At 32.8% G+C, this 22,114-nt stretch overlaps 1 protein-coding gene across 1 annotated transcript; it reads right to left on the reverse strand.

Annotated features, from left to right (window-relative positions):
* Positions 1–335: 335 nt before the first annotated feature.
* Positions 336–21,334, reverse strand: LOC134691547 (uncharacterized). Its single transcript, XM_063552114.1, has 5 exons — positions 21,046–21,334; positions 8,891–9,050; positions 5,878–6,026; positions 4,706–4,841; positions 336–1,811 (listed from the first exon to the last, which is right to left on the reverse strand). The coding sequence occupies exons 1-5, from the start codon at positions 21,083–21,085 to the stop codon at positions 1,586–1,588; spliced, it is 711 nt and encodes a 236-aa protein (XP_063408184.1). The 5' UTR covers positions 21,086–21,334; the 3' UTR covers positions 336–1,585.
* Between the last annotated feature and the right edge of the window lie 780 nt (positions 21,335–22,114).

Consider the following 22,114-nt stretch of genomic DNA (forward strand, 5'->3'; position numbering starts at 1 on the left):
ATCTTTCTTTGTCCAGTATAGTAAGCAAGAAATATCTGCAAGAATTTTTTTTAATTGGAGTTATCTTTCTTTGTCCAGAATCAACTTAAATCTTTGTTATATACAATATACAATGTATATTCACTTTTTACTACCAACTGATAAATTTAAATAATCTTTACCATTCAGTGATAACAAGCAGTTTTTTTACATCTTAATATTTTATGATGTATTAATTGTTGCAAATTCCATTAATTAGAATATTTTAATTGAAATTAGTTTTGGAATAAGGGAAAGGGGGATGTGATTAAAAAATTGGGTTCAATTTTTCTCATTTGAAATTTCATAAATTAAAAGAAAATTTCTTCAAACATTTTTTTGAGAGGATTAATATTCAACAGCATAGTGAATTGCTCTAAGAGAAAACAAAAATTTTAAGTTCATTTGAATACATTCATTCTGTGTCAGAAACCTATGCTGTGTCAACTATTTAATCACAATCCAAATTTAGAGCGGAATCCAGCTTGAATGTTGTGTCCATACTTGCCCCAACCGTTCAGGGTTCAACCTCTGCGGTCGTATAAAGCTACGCCCTGCGGAGCATCTGGTTATGGTAATGAATCAAAGTAATTACATACATTTATATTGCTTTAAAAAAAACTTGAAACGTAACATGAATCTTCTTAGATTTGAAAATCAAGGTCTCTTAAATAAAGTCCATATGTTTATAGAAAAAAATCCTTCAATAACTTACATACTGTAGATTCACTTGTTTTTAGTGGGTACAAATGTATCAATTTCCGTAGATTTTGGAAATCTTGAATTTTTGTTGATATTTGATTTTATGGTTTTGCAAATCTCTGCATAAAAAGCCTATAGAAAATTTAATGCATTGAACATATAAATTTTTGGTTCACCTGTACCCATGAAACTCATGAAAATTGGTATCTAATAAATAATTATGAATCCACAGTACTTTAATTATACAATAATGATGTATTTTGATGCTTATCTGGCATGAAAATTGGAACTAGATATATTTTGCAAATATAAAAAAATCAATTTAAGTTTTGATAGCATTATTTATATGTAGTATTTCCTAAACTCACAATAATCAGTCACATATTTGTGGCCATTGTTTAACATTTACTTTAATAAAGGCACCTTCCACAACCGATTAACTCTGGATGGAAAGAACATCGTCTAAGCAATTACTAAATCATAGAAGATTTATCAATCAGCAAATAAATTGTAATACAAAAGCAAACAACAGTTGGCAAGGACTGAGTTGTAAAAATATCCCCTTGTATACTATTTACAATCTATTAAATAAATACATACAAAAAGACATTAAAAGTTATATAAGTTAACAAAAAAACATAAACACAATCACAAAAATCATGGAATGTTTATAAACTACCATAGGTCACACAGTTCTTACTACACAACTGAAATAATTCAATGTATTGTCTTGCGTGTTTTTCATCTAAAACAGTGTTGATAATTTTGAACACAATTTTATCTTTTTTCCCAGAATTCCTTCTGCTACATCTAGATAGTTTTCAATATTGATGATTTAAACCATGTTCTTCATTGGAATTTAATTTCATTTAAGAAGGACTTTTATAAACAATAGTAATAATGTAGTCCAAATACTGGCTGTGAGACATTGTGAATTGTCTTTGGGTCCTGTTTGTGAATATTTCCTTTGTCTGGTCTCACATGATGGTGGGGTTTGGCCTATTGTAATGGTTTCTATGAACTCTGCTGCAGCAAGACCACAGTTTTCAAATACATAATTCTCCAAACAACTCGTGGCTATTTTATTAAACCTGAAAATTAAAACAGTAGGTAAGATATTGACCAAGTATACAAATAACAAAGATAACATAAACACATGCATTTATATATAGATGTAAATATGAGACTGAAATATATATAAAACGAGAGGAACATTTTGCATTACCTATTTCCTTTGGAAAGAAATAAAGACTTTTAATTTAAGCTTTCGAAAGTAAGAACAAATAGAAGGACATTTTATTTGTTTGAGCAAATTAATTCAAAGGATGAAAAAGAAATTTTCTAAATGTTGCCATATACTCATCAAAAGTAGATTCAAAGAGGAGCATTCATTGTCTTGCTGTTTCTGATTGTTCTATTAATAGTATTGGCATGCTGTTTTTATAACTGGCCCATGTTAGGGTAGGGTTTGGGGATCCAAGGAGGGGTCCCGGTGGTTGGAACAGACAGAAACACTGTTTGTATTCTAATCATCTTTAGTCATACACGCATAATTTTGTGTCTTTCTCTCAATTTCTACTGTGTGTATATAACGTAAATCTAACAGCCAGAAGCTTCCTCATCGTTCCTACTAACAGCAGAAGGAAACTCTTTCACTTTGGCTTTCCCTTCACATTGATAACTTAACCTACCCGACAATTAGCATGTATAAGAACAGCATACGTATGATTTCATCCTATTATCGTTACATTGATAGTTTAACCTACTGACAATTTGCTTGTACATTATACATAGGATTTTCTCCTAATATCGTTACATTGATAGCTTAATTCTACGTAGGATTTTCTCCTCACATCGTTATATTGATAGCTTAACCTACAAACGATTAGCTTTTATAAGTACATCATTCGTAGGATTTCCTCCTAATATCATTACCATTGATAGCTGTACATACCGACAATTAGCTTGTATAAGTACATTATACGTAAGATTTCCTCCTAACATCGTTACCGTTGATAGCTGTACATACCGACAATTAGCTTGTATAAGTATATTATACATAGGATTTCCTCCTAATATCATTACCGTTGATAGCTGTACATACCGACAATTAGCTTGTATAAGTACATCATTCGTATGATTTCCTCCTAACATCGTTACCGTTGATAGCTGTACTTACCGACAATTAGCTTGTATAAGTACATCATACCTAGGATTTCCTCCTAACATCGTTACCATTGATAGCTGTACTTACCGACAATTAGCTTGTATAAGTACATCATTCGTATGATTTCCTCCTAACATCGTTACCGTTGATAGCTGTACTTACCGACAATTAGCTTGTATAAGTACATCATACGTAGGATTTCCTCCTAACATCGTTACCGTTGATAGCTGTACTTACCGACAATTAGCTTGTATAAGTGCATCATACGTAGGATTTCCTTGTAATATCGTTACCGTTGATAGCTGTACATACCGACAATTAGCTTGTATAAGAACATCATTCGTATGATTTCCTCCTAATATCGTTACCGTTGATAGCTGTATACATACCGACAATTAGCTTGTATAAGTACATCATACGTAGGATTTCCTCCTAACATCGTTACCGTTGATAGCTACATACATACCGACAATTAGCTTGTATAAGTACATCTTACGTAGGATTTCCTCCTAATATCTTTACCGTTGATAGCTGTACATACCGACAATTAGCTTGTATAAGTACATCATACGTAGGATTTCCGTCTAATATCGTTACCGTTGATAGCTGTACATACCGACAATTAGCTTGTATAAGTACATCATTTGTATGATTTCCTCCTAATATCGTTACCGTTGATAGCTGTACTTACCGACAATTAGCTTGTATAAGTACATCTTACGTAGGATTTCCTCCTAATATCGTTACCGTTGATAGCTGTACATACCGACAATTAGCTTGTATAAGTACATCATTCGTATGATTTCCTCCTAATATCGTTACCGTTGATAGCTGTACATACCGACAATTAGCTTGTATAAGTACATCATTCGTATGATTTTCTCCTAATATCGTTACCATTGATAGCTGTACATACCGACAATTAGCTTGTATAAGTACATCATTCGTATGATTTCCTCCTAACATCGTTACCGTTGATAGCTGTATACATACCGACAATTAACTTGTATAAGTACATCATTCGTATGATTTCCTCCTTATATCGTTACCGTTGATAGCTGTACTTACTGACAATTAGCTTGTATAAGTACATCATACGTAGGATTTCCTCCCAACGTCGTTACCTTTGATAGCTGTACTTACCGACAATTAGCTTGTATAAGTACATCATTCGTATGATTTCCTCCTAACATCGTTACCGTTGATAGCTGTACTTACCGACAATTAGCTTGTATAAGTACATCATTCCTATGATTTCCTCCTTATATCGTTACCGTTGATAGCTGTACTTACCGACAATTAGCTTGTATAAGTACATCATTCGTATGATTTCCTCCTAATATCGTTACCGTTGATAGCTGTACTTACCGACAATTAGCTTGTATAAGTACATCATTCGTATGATTTCCTCCTAATATCGTTACCGTTGATAGCTGTACTTACCGACAATTAGCTTGTATAAGTACATCATTCGTAGGATTTCCTCCTAATATCGTTACCGTTGATAGCTGTACTTACCGACAATTAGCTTGTATAAGTACATCATTCGTATGATTTCCTCCTAATATCGTTACCGTTGATAGCTGTACTTACTAACAATTAGCTTGTATAAGTACATCATACGTAGGATTTCCTCCTAACATCGTTACCGTTGATAGCTGTACTTACCGACAATTAGCTTGTATAAGTACATCATTCGTATGATTTCCTCCTAACATCGTTACTGTTGATAGCTGTACTTACCGACAATTAGCTTGTATGAGTACATCATACGTAGGATTTCCTTGTAATATCGTTACCGTTGATAGCTGTACTTACCGACAATTAGCTTGTATAAGTACATCGTACGTAGGATTCCCTTGTAATATCGTCAGGTATCTGACAGTTTCGCCACGACTGCAGTTTATTACCATTTCATGCTGATTAGATATACATTCTGCATTTTGTTCAAAAACTGAAAAATAAATAAAAAAATGTTGAAAGATTTTTAAAAATGCCATTGAACTGAGACTACTATAACACAGAGATTGGTCACTCTCGATTTCCCTATAAAACTATGTATTTATAGTAGTCTCAGCATTGCACAACATGACTGACAAGTATGGCTCTGTGAAGTTTTAAAGCAGAAATGCTCACATATTTTTATATGTCAGATAAATGTACATTGTAAAAACGAGTCTTTAATTGACATTGCCATTGGTGACATTATGATAAAGAACAATACTAATAGCATAATTTTCTTTGATTTACGTCAAAGAATTGTATATTCAAATATACAATTTCTTGTTTAAGTGTTGTTAATTTTCTGATAGGATTTTTGTGTCGTATATTAATACGCCATATCCCTTTTTGAAATTCTACCCATTGCACACAGCCCCTCAATATATATACTTTTATAGTGTCGGCCAACATTTCAATTCTTCCTTCCGATAGAGCTACTTTGCAAAAAATACCTCATTGATTCAACCGGTAACGGTAAAACTGTTCTTGTTCTGAAAGTTGTATCAATCGAATATATGTAACAAATAAAACACAAGTACAAAAGAACAATTTTAATATTAACTGATTGACTGACTTTTGATGTCTTTACTGGCAAATATTTCAAACAAGTTTAGGACGGTAACAAATCAATTTATACAACAGGAAGGAGAAAACATGGCTGAAGGGAGAGAAATTCGAACTAATGCTGGAATATGAAGGCATGTTGCATGGGACAGACATTTTGCCTTGCAACTGACCACATCAATACATCAGCAGTTGTTTCAAGGGTTATTTGACGTACACTGGACACAATGCATAGTTTTAGAATCGATATACGTAATATAAATGAGCTATTCCAATTTGAACGGCCCAAAGACTTACTCTCATTTTTTTTTTTATTTGAATTATGATTATAGCACCCAATACATGGTTCTTATTCTGGCAAACAAGACATATACTCGTACACCAGGTAAAGTTTAACAAATTCATAGAAATAGAAGATAACTCACTATTTAAAGAGGAACAGAAATATCGAACTGTTTCTATCATTTTATCTTTGTCAAATAATCTTTGTAATAATTGTTCCCTGTCTGTAGTTCCTTGACATTGGTCTAAGAAATCTTGCATACATACAGCAGAGCTCTCTAATTTCTTTGATCTGTAAAATAAAAGCTGTATGATGATAATAGATTGAAATATAGTATCGATTGTTTAGGGCGAGTTCTCTGTATGTTTCTAATGATTGATTCCATGGTGTAAATCATAGATAAGTTAATAGTACACAAGTTTAATCAATAAAAACGGTAACTTTTTTACGTGAAAACTTTCACTGCAAAATCTGCTGATTGATAATGTAGAAAAAGATTAAATACTGGCATATATTATCTGAACTTCGAAGATTACAGTCAGATTTTGGGAACAATCAATTCACTATCATGTGGTTTGACTGTTTGCTAGATCTTTCATATTTGTAATACACTCTGTTTTTCGTTTTTAAAACGCTCAGATGGAAATTTTTCAAATACACCCGATCAAACCAGATGCTTCGCAGGGCGTAGCTTTATACGACCGCAGAGGTTGAACCCTGAACGGTTGGGGCAAGTATGGACACAACATTCAAGCTGGATTCAGCTCTAAATTTGGATTGTGATTAAATAGTTGACACAGCATAGGTTTCTGACACAGAATGAATGTGTTCTAATGAACTTAAAATTTTTGTTTTCTCTTAGAGCAATTCACTATGCTGTTCAATATTAATCCTCTCAAAAAAATGTTTGAAGAAATTTTCTTTTTGTTTATGAAATTTCAAATGAGAAAAATTGAACCCAATATTTTAATCACATCCCCTTTCCCTTATTCCAAAACTAATCTCAATTAAAATATTCTAATGGAGTTTGCAACAATAACTACTCATTTAAATACATCATAAAATATTAAGATGTAAAAAAACTGCTTGTTAACACTGAATGGTAAAGATTATTTAAATTTACCAGTTGGTAGTAAAAAGTGAATATACATTGTATATTGTATATAACAAAGATTTAAGTTGATTCTGGACAAAGAAAGATAACTCCAATTAAAAAGAATTCTTGCAATAAGATATTTCTTACTTACTATTTTGGAAAAAGAAAGATAACTCTAATTAAAAAAAAATTTGCTATTTCACAATATTGTGAAATTAGATATTTCTTGCCATTGCACAATACTGTGCAATTGAAAAGACTTGCTATTGCACAATACTTAATATAATAATTTTAGATCCTGATTTGGACCAACTTGAAAACTGGGCCAATAATCAAAAATCTAAGTACATGTTTAGATTCAGCATATCAAAGAGGCCCAAGAATTTAATTTTTGTTAAAATCAAACTTAGTTTAATTTTGGACCCTTTGGACCTTAATGTAGGCCAATTTGAAAACAGGACCAAAAATGAAGAATCTACATACACAGTTAGATTTGGCATATCAAAGAACCCCAATTATTCAATTTTGATGAAATCAAAAAAGTTTAATTTTGGACCCAGATTTGGACCAACTTGAAAACTGGGCCAATAATCAAGAATCTAAGTACATTTTTAGATTCAACATATCAAAGAACCCAACCGATTCATTTTTTGTCAAAATCAAACTAAGTTTAATTTTGGACCCTTTGGACCTTAATGTAGACCAATTTGAAAACATGACCAAAAGTTAAGAATCTACATACACAGTTAGATTCGGCATATCAAAGAACCCCAATTATTCAATTTTGATGAAATCAAACAAAGTTTAATTTTGGACCCTTTGGGCCCCTTTTTCCTAAACTGTTGGGACCAAAACTCCCAAAATCAATACCAACCTTCCTTTTATGGTTATTAACCTTGTGTTTAAATTTCATAGATTTCTATTTACTTATACTAACGTTATGGTGCGAAAACCAAGAAAAATGCTTATTTGGGTCCCTTTTTGGCCCCTAATTCCTACCCTGTTGGGACCTAAACTCCCAGAATCAATACCAATCTTCCTTTTGTGGTCATTAACATTATGTTTAAATTTCATTGATTTCTATTTACTTAAACTAAAGTTATTGTGCGAAAACAAAGAAAAATGCTTATTTGGGCCCTTTTTTGGCCCCTAATTCCTAAACTGTTGAAACCAAAACTCCCAAAATCAATCCCAACTTTTCTTTTGTGGTCATCAACCTTGTGTCAAAATTTCATAGATTTCTATTCACTTAAACTTAAGTTATAGTGCGAAAACCAAGAAAATGCTTATTTGGGCCCTTTTTGGCCCCTAATTCCTAAAATGTTGGGACCAAAACTCCCAAAATCAATACCAACCTTCATTTTGTGGTCATAAACCTTGTGTTAAAATTTCATAGATTTCTATTCACTTTTACTAAAGTTAGAGTGCGAAAACTAAAAGTATTCGGACGACGACGACGACGACGACAACGACGACGACGACGACGACGCAGACGACGACGCCAACGTGATAGCAATATACGACGAAATTTTTTTCAAAATTTGCGGTCGTATAAAAAGGTACTGTTCAGATAAGTAAAACCGAACACTTGAATAGAATAAAACTACGGTGGCAGAATGCTATTCCCAATTAAAATTTAAAAAAAAAATTATTCCTCGTATTGGCAAAATAAGTTTCAAATGGCAAGCACTGTGCAAATAAATTAAATTACTTGAAGTGGTCACAGATGCCCGATGCCGGTGTCAAAATCGATTGGTAAGCACCCTGGTTCGATTTGAACATCATCATTCCAGAAATTACGTATACTTCTTTCATTTCCATTGAAGAAAACTGGCGATTTACGTAGTTTTTTTTTTTAGGAAATTCAATGGCGCATTTACAAAAAAAAATTCACAAAAATATATCTTTTTTATAGTAAAAGTTGCTATTATTTTGTTTTTTATTAAGTGAAAATGCATTCAATGATTGTACAATGAGTATTATAGTATTATATGAACCTTGGTATCTTTTAAAAGTTCATGCCAATATGAAGTATGACCAATTTAAACCAATGACTTACTGACACGAATCTTTAGACATCTCAATGCTAGTTTTCAAAGCATTCGGCGGAGTAGCATCGTTTGGAGGTCCAAGGCCAAAGTTTGGTAATGAGGATTTAATACACAATTGTATTCTGTGTTCTGCATCTAGTGGACATTCTAATAGTACTAATGATATCACTGCAACGAAAAAAATGTTTTGATACAGTTTTCAAAGGTATTCTGAAAATGAATAATTAAAAACTACCAGTATACAGATGAATTAGATTTAGACTCTGAAAATTGGTTAAGAAATCTATATAAAATGTTTCCTTGTTTAACGGTGACAAGAAATTTTTATACAGCCAGTTTGACAAAGTTTTATAGGTCAATGTTTAGTAGAGATATAGGGCAGACATAACTTGGATGAAAAAAAAATGATAGCCTAGAAATTCGTCTTTATTTTACCTTCAACTTTTTTGGGGAATCGCCTAATCGTATTTGATGTTTTCAATCTATTTTAACTACAAAGGCTCATGGTAAAAAAAAGTTGAAAGCCAGAATTACTAAGACCAGACAAATGAAATAGTATCTAACAGTTTACAAACCTAGTTGAGCACAGAGATGTGATTCAGAATATAACATCAAAACACTTCAATGGTAAAGATCAAAGAGTTTTGTATCAGTCGTGTTGATTTTTTCGAGGCGCATTCTGAATGTTGCTTTGTCTATCGTGAACCATTTCTTCATTGATTAAAATCTTTTTCTGAGGAAGAAATGTGATTCTTTTTTTTTTGGGGGGGGGGGGGGGGGGGGATAGAAAACATCTGTTTCGATTCCTCTTCATGATGCATCCTAGAAAGGGGTCATATTCCAGTAGATGTTACGTCAAAGATTTTTATGCATTCATTCTAAGCTATTAGAATCGCTTGCAATAGTCAATAGTCCAACGAAACGTAAAACAACAGACGGCTTTGAAAATGTTTTAAAGGACAACATATTTGAGATTTTTTTGTTTATTAAAATGTTGCTGGTGTTGTCAACATTGCATGGATGGTATCAGAGCCTTTTGTTGTATACAATAGTAAAGAGACATGCTTCTTAGTGAACTTAAAGGACAAGACGCAGTCAATTGTGGTACTAAAGCAAATGATATTGTGTTCAACCAGCAATAACAGAAAATAGACCTGCTTAATATTGCTATTATAGTCATGAAGCAATGCACGCAAAACAGCTCATTTTCTGATAACCTTTTATCAGTAAAGTGTTGTGTCATGTACTGCGAACTAACACCTGCATATATTTTATTGTATACACATTGATATAAGGTATCACACAGCATCACAGATGTATATGTTATTGCGTGCATCTAGCAGATGGTGATATAGAATGTCATTATTACTATCAAGATGTGGTTTAATCTCTTCAAAGAACAGTTTATTCCTGTAGAAAGTTTTCCGTCAAATGTCATTACATTTATCAATTATAACATCATTTGATATTACCATCAGAGTGAATGCTGAAAATGAAGCAAGTTTTCAACTGATTTTTATAGTTCGTTCTTATGTTGTACTGTTATACCACTGTCCCAGGTTAGGGGGAGGGTTGGATCCCGCTAATATGTTTAACCCCGCAACATTATTTTTGTATGTGCCTGTCCCAAGTCAGGAGCCTGTAAATTCAGTGGTTGTCGTTTGTTTATGTGTTACATATTTGTTTTTCGTTCATTTTTTTTACATAAATAAGGCCGTTAGTTTTCTCGTTTGAATTGTTTTACATTGTCTTATCGGGGCCTTTTATAGCTGACTATGCGGTATGGGCTTTGCTCATTGTTGAAGGCCATACGGTGACCTATAGTTGTTAATGTTTGTGTCATGTTGGTCTCTTGTGGACAGATGTCTCATTAGCAATCATACCACATCTTTTTTTTTATATTAGATTCAAAATAAGAGCGCATACCTCGAAACGGCAATATGGGTAAAACCGTAGATATGTTAGGAATTAACAGACTTGTGAACCAAAAAGGCACTATTGGAAAGACAAATCAAGCGGCCACCAATGGGTCTTAAATACAGCGAGAAAATGGATATGTTCAGGAAAGTGTTAAACCAGACAATTATATGTGATTTATACTACCTTACTATGATAAATAATAATCTTGGATAAGAGGAAGACCCCTATCAATGTTTGGGCCATTACGTCTATTAATTATATTTACTAAATTTTGAACTAAAATTATGCAGATTTTTTTTGATTTTTTCATTAATGAGACGAATACCAAAATTGATTTGTTTAACACTTCATATATACGGGCAATGTCATGTATACTAGTAATTGCTACTTATATCGTCCGAAATGTGTGCATGATAGTGGTTTATATAGGGGCTAAAAGTAGATTTATCCTAGATATCATCAAAGTCTAAAATCATTTCATGGGCCGTTTAATGTTTTCTATATACACATGATATAGCAATCCAACATATATATAGTTCCTATTGTTGGGTAGTTTTATTATGATGAGGACATTTCTGGCAATGGACATTACAAAACAACAATTATAAAGTTATATTTCGATATTTATTTACGCATTACATAATTAACCAATGTTTAAAATAAAAGAATTGAAGGTAAGAGGGAACACTTTATTTGTTACGGTACGAAATGAGAATGAAAGTGTTGTTGCCATCACATGCATAATTGTAATGAAATAAATATAATATTTCAAAGCTACAGGACGGAACATTGACAATAGGACATGGGAAGTACTTTTGGTACGAAGTGTTTAGTTCTTTGTGACATCCTTTCTTTCCATCATATGACCGTGTTGTTTCTATGATTTTTTTTAATTCAAAACCCAACCCCTACTGCGTATTACCAAACGAAATTATAATTAAGCATCCGTACTTGACTTTTCAAGAGGAGTGGTACATATTCAATATTTAATTGATTCCTCGAGTTACCGAAAATGCGGTGTTTATACATATTATTCGCCTTACTTTATTTTTTTTGTTTATAGAAGTCCGACTTTATGGTACCAACGCCTCTGTTATCATAATCTTATTAAGCATGTTTAACCCAGAACATTCACGATGACTCGCCTGTCAGGATCCTGTAATTAAGTGGTTGTCAATTGTTCAGTGTTGTATATTTGTTTCAAGTTTAGTTTTTGGTAAACAATTCAGGCATTATATATATATATGTTTTCTGATTTAAATGGTTTAATACATCTTGTCATGTCTTGATCTTTTATAGCTTGCTATGCGGTATTGGTTTTGCAGCAATGTTAATAATATTAATTGTTTTACCTATAGTTGCTGGCATCTACGTCATTTGATCGCCGGTGAATAGTTGTCTAGTTGGCGATCATACCATATCTTCTTATTTTTATAAATATATTTCACAAATGAGAAAATAGCAAAAACTCAAATATGCAACTGGCATAGCTTTATTATATGAGAGCAGGATATCTTCTAACTAGTAAATTATCTCGGAGTTACGGGTTGATACGGAATACTTTAATACACACAATTTTTAAGTATCATGGTTTGTGTCTTTTTTCCTTTTCATTTCATCAACAATTGAACATATGAAAGCTTGCTGAAGTACAATATTACGCAACCACAAATAATTAGGAACTATTTAAAGGTTTTATCACATTGCATTATGTTTTTATCTTTTCGTCATCTGTTACTGTGATTATCGCAATGCAAAAAACACACACATCAATATAACAAGCTATACATACAGATTGGTAAATTATGTAATACATCAAACTATTGTTGTATAAACGAACAAACACTTGTACTATATATATAAATATTTTGACCGTTCGGTAAATAAGAGAATGGCCCAAGACAGAAACCTTGCCTGTGTTTGTCTCTGTTATTATCTTAATGTTTTATTTAAGAATTTGATATTAACGGGGGATCTTTGCATGGTAATATCTTGTTAGATTTTGTCTAGAATTATCTCTATGTCTTAGATTGCAGAGCTTGAACTTTTTCACTCGTTTTGTTTTGTAATGTTTTTATACCAATTAGACTTAAGAATTTTTGACATTGTGATATATTTTCTAAGCATGTCAGATTTATTTGCATCGATGAATGCACTGAATGGCAATCTGTTGTTGCATCAGTTTAAAGAGATGTATATTGCGATCTTTTACATGCATCGATTGTCGGATTATAAATCTAGCATCCACTAACTGCATCAATCGACAAAGAAGTAGCACAAAAATCAACTGAATTTAATACACACCCGTTTCAAAAATGTACGGCAATATCTCATAAAATCCACAAAATTATAGCTTCGTATTTATAGTTCGTATTTTTGAACATGTAACTGAATCATAAATATCTAAAAAAAAAAACCAAACATGTAAATCACAAAGTCAAAACCCAGTGTATAAGCTTAAAGTAGAGGGGGTCTTCCTCCATCTTTGATTTGGAAATACAAGAAAACAAGGTCTAGATCTTTAATACAATGTGCAAATTTTTAGAGTATTAGGTAATTTATGTGTAAGAACTTCCACTTCGATATAGAAAATGCCATGTGTTATCATATTTATGGTTGCATTTTACAAAAAAAAAGAAAACTATTGTTTGATTAATTTTTTTACAACTTTGCCAAATAAGGGGAGGCAACTCAAATGCAAGAGCAGATAATTCAGATTAAGGTACTTTTACAATAGAATGTCTTACGAATTTACCTATTTTATAATGTAGCAAAAAAACGGGTTCGGTGACCCCCTTGTTTCTTTTTCTTAACTGAAAGCATACTATTAAAGCCATCTTCTCATGTGTTATCTTAAAATCCTATGGTGTAGATTGCGCTTTATTGCCGAAAATTGGGGTTTCCATGCGTAATCTGTACAAAATATGTCAATTTTGAACACTGTGTAGCATGAAAATAAGCCCGGTGACCCATTCTTCTTCTTATTATTTTTTAAAAAGCATGATATAAACTACATTTTGGCAAATTATTAAAAAATTCTATGGATTATAATTTAGACACGTTTCTATTATGATTTTATAAATGAAAAGGTTTTCTGCTATAAACATGTCGCTATATATAAAGATCTCTTAAATACCAGAAATCGGTAGAAATAGACTATAAATCGGTATATGTCAAGGTTTTCTTCTTCAAGATTGTACATAAAGACTCTTCGTACTACAATTTTATTATAGAGAACGAAACAGTCATTCACTGTTTTTGCCCCGAGACTGAGTTTCTTCATAATGCGCTAGAAAAAAAATATAAGAATCAAAATCTTCGTTTTGATACCATGTATGAGGGGGGATAGGAGGGGTCCTGGTCCCGAAATCCCGGGTTTAAAAACAGGAAATCACGAAATCCCGGGCTTAAAAATACGATCCCGAGGTCCCGAAATGAGAAAAAAAGAATTCCCGGATCTAGAAAGGGTCAATCCCGAAATCCCGAGCTTAAAAACACCCGATCCCGGAGTCCCGATAAAGGTCCTATCTCCCCTCATGTATTATTTGAGCGCCGCTTGTTATAAAATGGTAAGTTAGAGCTTTCTTATTATTTGTATGGAAATGAATTGTCAGAACCCTTGACAAACTTTTATTTAAACTTTTACTTGTTTATAGTCAGCTTTGAATAATAGTTTACAAGGAGCAATTAACCCTATCTTATGATCAAAGGTGAAAATCCTCTCTCCTGTTTATTTGTATAAAAATTTATTGAAATGTATATCATATATATATACAAACAAAGTTGTCCTATCTGTCTAGACTCTCTTTGAAATCAATTGATTCGTGGTTTTAATCTTACAACGATTATTTCCCTATCAAAACAATATCCTTTGCACTAGCCACGTGGCCTACATGACTAACATGCAGTTTTATTGTGAATCATATAACACATTGCACCTTGTTAAGTCATGGTCAATTTCAAATTTAATTTACAATTTAAATTCCAACACAGCAATTTACTGACACTGGTTTTGTGTGGTTTTCAAGGTACATAAGGTCACGTTTAGTTATAATTGTTAGATCTGAAAGAAAGAAAAAATCGCAATGTTGTTTCATTGTTAACCGATTTAATCGGGAAAAGCAGTACCTTTGAACAAAAAATCGGTCGGCGCTACTACATATATATGTCCTAGCTTAATTTGGTTGTTCCATAGCAAGCACTTTCCCTTTGTTTAATCCTACTTCAATTTCCTTTCTGATATTTTTCGATTCTCTAAATCACCCTTACCTTTCGTTATATATTGCTTTCGAATTTTCAAAGACCGTGAAACACAACTACAAATACACATATAACTGCTAGAAATGTACTTTAATTCCCATGTATGGACAAATGGTAAGAAAATCCTGAAACAAACCCATAATATCATATGCACAACTTCAACTAGAATTATGCAATCTGTCTGAATTAAGTTTCTGGGAACTTCGCTGACAACAGTGGAGATTTAATAATACAATTTCATCACCTGATCGACAACGCCACACTATATTAATATATAAAGCTGTTTCTGCATGACCATGTGTAAACCGATAAAAAGCACTGTCAACTTCAAAAAGTCGTATACTTTAAATCGACAAGACTCTAACGATTTTGAGACTTTTTGGGGGCATTAATCAATTATAACGACCGTATAACATTTATATTCTATGCTCGGACATGCAGGATATTTGACCAATTTCCTTTACGGTATATTGAGGAAGTTCTGTTTTTCTTCCAAAGTCAACGATAAATATAAGGCAGTGGCTATTCGTTCGGCTAGCCAGACGAATAGTCAAAAATGTCTATTCATCCGGCAAGCCGGACAAATACATATAGCATTTTTACGAGTTTTCGCTATTTGTCCGGCCAAAAATATAACGATAAAGTTATAGCATCATGTTTTGAAGGTTTTAAATAAAGCACGAGTTGTTTTAAAATAATTATATTGTCTAATATTGTTTTATGAAAAAAAAACTCATTCTAAAAATAAAATAAAAAAATATACATTTGATGCAGATTTTTTTTATTCTAATATTCTAAAGGAATTTGGGTAGGAGGGGTAGGGGAATGATTCTCTCTTTTGTAGTTCTGCCTATGAATTTCATGTCAGGTAAATTGTCTGGCCAACAATTATTGGCTTTATCACAGGCACTTGTTTCTGTCAATGTGGGTTTACTATCCATACCAGTACAAAAAAGTGTTTTTTGTACTGGTATGGATAGTAAACCCACATTGACAGAAACAAGTGCCTGTGTCAATGTGGGTTTACTATCCATACCAGTACAAAAAAGTGTTTTTTGTACTGGTATGGATAGTAAACCCACATTGACAGAAACAAGTGCCTGTGGGCTTTATCCATGATTCCAAAAGATCCTGAATTTATTGTTTCTGTGAAGTTTGGTTAAAGTAAGGTCCCCATATGATCATGTATGATTATGCACGATTCTTCATTTTAATTTTTCGGCGATTTTTAATTCATAGGAAATTAGAGAAAAGGGCAGGCACGTGTAACCTGTCCCCAAAAGTAGGATTGTGTTTTCGATAAGATTGTTTTAGAAAAACATGTGTATTAGATACAGCAGAAAAAGGGGTACCCCAACCGTGGTATCTTATTCCCAGTCAAGGCATATCAGTATGTTTATATATCTCCGTTGTTGTATTAATAGAAAATAATGCATCCAAGCAAGTTTGATATAATTATAATTATAGCATTTTTTTCCGAATGCGTTTTGTCTCCATAAGCATGATAAGGTAAATGCCGGGGTTAAATCATCAATTTCACTTTAATTGCAGGTTTATTCCTTACTCAATTCCTCACAGTTAACATGTATACGCGGCTATTGTTCAGGAATCACTCCTATATATACATTTGTTCAAAGCAATCACATTCTCTCAGGTTTTCTCTATGACATCTTTAAATATAAATCACGATATCCAATTCACAAAACGTCCATTGCATACGCGCGTGTGTTATCCGACACCGCGTGTGTTATCCGTCACCTCATCCGGGTTACTTTCCGCGTCACATGACACTATTACTGATAATGAAGATTTGCGCATCCACAGACGGATCGCCGGACGTATAGAGATTTTTAATTATTCGTCCGGCTAGCCGGACGAATAGACACTCCATAAAAATTATACATGAAACGATCGTTTAATGGAAAATAATTGCTTTCCCCGTGCTCTGGACACGTTGACCCACAATGTTATTCATAAAAAAATAAAACATGCAAATGTTGAAGGCCGTACTTTAACCTATAATGGTTTAATTTTTAAATTGTTATTTGGATGGAGAGTTGTCTCATTGGCACTCACACCACATCTTCCTATATCTAATGAATGTTTATGTTTGTTTGATAATGGGATTCAAAGTTATATGTTTATCAATGGAATGCTATGTAATAGTAAACGCATTTTTATAACCTCTTTACAAGAAGAACATACGTGTTTATCCTCTTCACGAATAGAGAGATGAAGGGTAAACGTGAATGAGAAAGCATCGTAAGAACTAAATTTAGATGCTATAGTAGTACTTTCAATCATATTATTCTGTTTCTGTGCCAGTGATCTGACATATGGTGTATCATTAAAGTGAATACCTCTGACTACATAAATATTACTAATAATCCTTATAAATGGATCTATGACAACCATCTTAACCTCAACCGAAATTCCGCTGCATCTATTGAAATATTCTTAAACATGTTAAAATGGAAGCCGCAAGGCGTCTCTGTAAAATACACACCCTGGTAATAAAAAAAAAAGAATATGCGAAAACCTACTACTTATGTTACGGTTCCCTATATTTGTTAATATTTGTGTCATTTTGGTCTCTTGTGGACATTTGTCTCATTGGCAATCATACCACATCTTCTTTTTTTATATGCATAGGTCTAACAAACAAAAAAGACTGACACTGGCAGCGTCGTGTATGTCAATCATGACAAACGGCATGTTTCACAATTATAATAGATCTAATGCACCAAAGACCCTCTTATAATAATTAAAATGCAGTTGTTAAAAGAGTAAACATGTAACAGATAATAGATTACAATTTGTGAATATCTAAATAATGCACTTGTAAGAGATTATCAAAGTCAATCAAGTGCACATGCAATTCGTTTTTCCTTTACGCAAGAGGACCAAACAAGTGTCAGGTTGTTGTCTCTTTGACACATTCCCCATTTCCATTCTCAATTTTATCTAACATTGTTCGGTTTAATTTTACAGACGTATATATACAACTCGTCTAAACATCAACCCAACAATGTTAGACCTGTAAATTTGCTTTCGCAAATTTTTTGTTCTTCCCTCGCCGGAATACGAACCCATGCTACTGCGATATCGTGACACCAAATCGCCTGCACTGTAGCCGTCCCGCTAGACCACACGACCACCTGAGCTTATATATATATACATGTATACATGTAGAGAAATCACTGACATGGGGGGAAATGGCTATATAACAGGGGTACCTTAATGACGGTAAAAATTTCAAAATGACGTTCACGGTATTTTCCAATAATGACAGTAAAGATAATTATTTGAGACCTCTGACGAATCATGGTAAAATGTTAACCAATTTGAACCTAACGGTAGCCTAAAATAACCGTTTGACGACTGATGGTAAAGGGCATTACGACCCTCATGCAGCAGCATATGTCGCAGTTCTCGACATCCCTGAGCTGAAAAATACAGTTAATCCAAAAATGTGAACATGGGCCTTTTATAGCTTGTTGTTTCGTGTGATCCAAGGCTCCGTTTTGAAGGCCGTACAGTGACCTATGATGGTTTACTTTTTAAATTGTTATTTGGATGGAGAGTTGTCACATTGGCACTCACATCACATCTTCCTATATTTATATGATATCTTTATAGACCATAGAAACGTTTATGTCTGATGGATAAGCATAAAAAGCTAGAACAGAATAAGACAAAATTAACGTGTCTTAGTCTATATATTTTCCCCTAAAACAGTAGAGTCACAAATTGCGCGGATTAGTTTACCGGTAAGTACTTTTTATATTTGATGTATATAATGATTATGAAAAGTCAGGAGGCAATTGTCTCCATGTAAAGGTCCTATAGAGTCAGACAACTTAATCTGTTGTCCTGCATATACAACTCTCTAATCAATAAAACGAAATCCAATACCAATCTCATAATAAATAGTTAATCGTTTGTCTAGTTTAATTCCATTATTTCATAAACTTCGTTATTTACAGAAATATGTTATACTAGTAATCTATGGGGTTTATGTTCCGGTAATTAACCACAGGAACGATCAGGTTATCATCTGGCTCTTTAATGTTTGTAATATAATGATCTTTGGTTTTTAGGTGCAAACTTGTGGAAAACATTGTGGTTGTATGTAGAACATGGTTCGAGTAAATTTTAATATGAAATGGGCTAATTGATACCAATCACTTAAATCGCGGTTTAATCTTTAGATCTGTAAGTAAAGAGTATTGAATGTTCTTTAGAAAAGTTTGATGGTATCAAAGAAGACACTTGAATAAATAGAAGTGGTAAAAGATACAACAAATGCAATTGTTATTACTATCCTTTTCGCTGTTCAATGAAAGCCACAATAATGATTCAACATTTCAAGTCTAAGTGTTTTTAAAAAAAGCCAAGTCTTAGGTAAATAAATAATCCTCGCTATGCATCTGGAAAGATGAGTTGAGTTCCATAATATTCAATATTGCATTATTTGCTTTCTTATATCTTACTACAAGAACAAAAAGAAATGTTTTAGAATTGCCTTTGCAAGGAGAAGAATTTTAATAAGTCTTCAGAACTATCCGTGTCATCTACCATATTCAAAAAGAATGTTATGCAAAGATGTATATATGTTCTTCGTGTACTGGTCAGATAATACCGAAAGATAATTTAACAAACAGACAGCCCATTAATTAGTTAGTTCTGGACAATAGAGTTGAAGCAAGACAATAAATGCAGTGATGATAAATGCCCTGCAACCTTATAAATAAAATTTTGGCGAAGAAACCAGTTCTGTGACTTCTGGTTAAAACTTCATAAACAAATCTTGAGATTAGGGTTATCAATACTAGTAGTTGTTTTCTTCGTGATAAAATGTATGTCAAGGCTAATTGCATCTAAACTTTCTGATTTTATCTTGGAGGATTTAAAGTACTCAATGTCGAGTTTAGATTTGACCTTTATGATGGTATTGTTACAGTGATAGATTCGTGTTTTACGGCACTTAAAGAAGGACTAAGAGGACAATACTAGCCTAAGACTGGAACTTCTTGATCTAGATTATAATGATAGGAATAATCTGAATGAAAAGGTGACCGAATAAAACAGTCAAATGAGAAGACACACACGTACACCACAAAAAAAACACATGTTGAGAGTTAAGTTTCATTCAAACGTAATATAAACTACGGTCACTACAGAGCTTGGCTTCCTTAACCTATATATGATATACATCATATAAGTAAGGGTTAACTTCCTCGTTTAATCGACGTCTGTTGTTTCTATTCTAATTTTTAAAAATCCAAAGTTTAACAGTGTCTGTCGTTATGTTTGCATATTATGTATAAATACAATAAAGAAATGTGGTATGATTGCAAATAAGACAACTATCCATAAGGGTACACATAACGTGGATGTGCTGAGCAACCCTCGAGAAGCGACCGTAGGACATCGTATATCTAACCTTCAACAAGAATTCACTGATAAAACCCCAATATCCTATAGTAAAAAGCTTATCAGACGACATCAATTGAAAACATAATTAATTGCGTTGGGTATGCAGAACCATGTCTCACATGATCTATGTATAATGCATAAGTCATGGGCTGCACCTATTATTCTTTTACAATATCTTATCCATCCAAAGTCAGACGCCTGAATAACTATTTAATAATTGGGAATATTTGAACAATTATATATTGACAAAACAAAACAGAAAATACATTGTATTGGTTTAAAAGCTATAAATCATTGTCGGATTTTTGAAAAACATTCGGCAATCGAATGTGACTTACGACCGGAATGCATTTTGGCCATATCGAAGATGTTATCCACTGATTTAAAACTATGTGACGGGATACAAACCATAAAAGGCTTTTGAAAATTGTATATACACATAAAATCAATAAATCAGCACGTGTTATAACAAAATATATATATTGATTTATGTGATCAGACGAGGATAGAGACACATAATTAAATAAAAGATTGACTAACTTACCGGTATATAGAATAATCACAGCATACACGTGTGGAATCATGATCACTGAACACTTAAGTAATTGGTGAAGACTTTATAACAATACTGGTGACTCATTCATACATCCTCAGTATAAAACGTACTTCAGATGTTCTACTGTAAAAACGCACAGAAATAGTTTGTATAGTATGGTTGGTTACATCTTCATAATGAATTTTGTAATCGATATGAGATAGTTAAATATCCTTAATATAATAAATATTGACAATGTAAAAACTGCATACTAGCTATATGTATATGTGCATTTTATGATATAATGACGTACGCCTTTATTCAAACAGGTATTTAAAAACTTAACTGTTATATAATATGGATTTATGACAGATACATTTTGCCACAGGGAGTGAAACTGGGACAAGAAACAATCAGAATATTTAAACTTGGAAAATATATGTTTTTTGTGGAAGGAAGGAAGACTTGAGTCTCTGAGGGATGGAGTTCTAATGTTGGTGATATTTTGTGTCGACGGTAGTTTTTCATTTAAATAAATCTTGAGATTTACTGTTAATGTATTTCAATGCTTGCTCAAATATACACAAAAATGATTCTGGTATGGGGTTCCATCTATATGTCCCCATTCAAATGCATTGGTCGGTCAAAACAAAAGGGGGTTCCAACTCCCGGACCCCCCCCCCCCTTTTTGGATCCTCCAATGATTTATAGAAATGCGGTCATGATTTTGTTAGAATTCTATATTTAACAAGTATTATAACAAGAGAATTTCATTTCTTATACGACTTTATTGTCAAATATACGCATCTGAGCCCTTCTCTGACACCCATAACTGGGAAGTCATCAACTTGAAACTAGAGACTTCTATGCGTATTATGCCATTAATCGCTTTCCTCACAAAAATAATATCAAATATGCCTATATCTACTTATAATTAATTTCATGCATTTGATTCATTTTTTCATGACCCTTTTATATACTATTTAAGTGGAAAAAAAACGCAATTAATTTTGCCAGGATCACAATATTTTTTTTAATTAATCAGTTTTCATAGCTAATTTCATTTACAAATCCTTAA

This window comes from Mytilus trossulus, chromosome 1 (genome assembly GCF_036588685.1).
Source record: "Mytilus trossulus isolate FHL-02 chromosome 1, PNRI_Mtr1.1.1.hap1, whole genome shotgun sequence".
Taxonomy (NCBI): domain Eukaryota; kingdom Metazoa; phylum Mollusca; class Bivalvia; order Mytilida; family Mytilidae; genus Mytilus; species Mytilus trossulus.

Bases quoted from the DNA above. Each gene is read 5' to 3' on its own strand.
- LOC134691547 (XM_063552114.1), bottom strand. From the start codon at position 21,085: ATGATTCCACACGTGTATGCTGTGATTATTCTATATACCG. The intron at 9,051-21,045 runs GTAAGTTAGTCA...TTTTCGTTGCAG, and splicing joins TGTGATTATTCTATATACCG to TGATATCATTAGTACTATTA. The intron at 4,842-5,877 runs GTGAGTTATCTT...TTTATTTTTCAG, and splicing joins TTTCTGTTCCTCTTTAAATA to TTTTTGAACAAAATGCAGAA.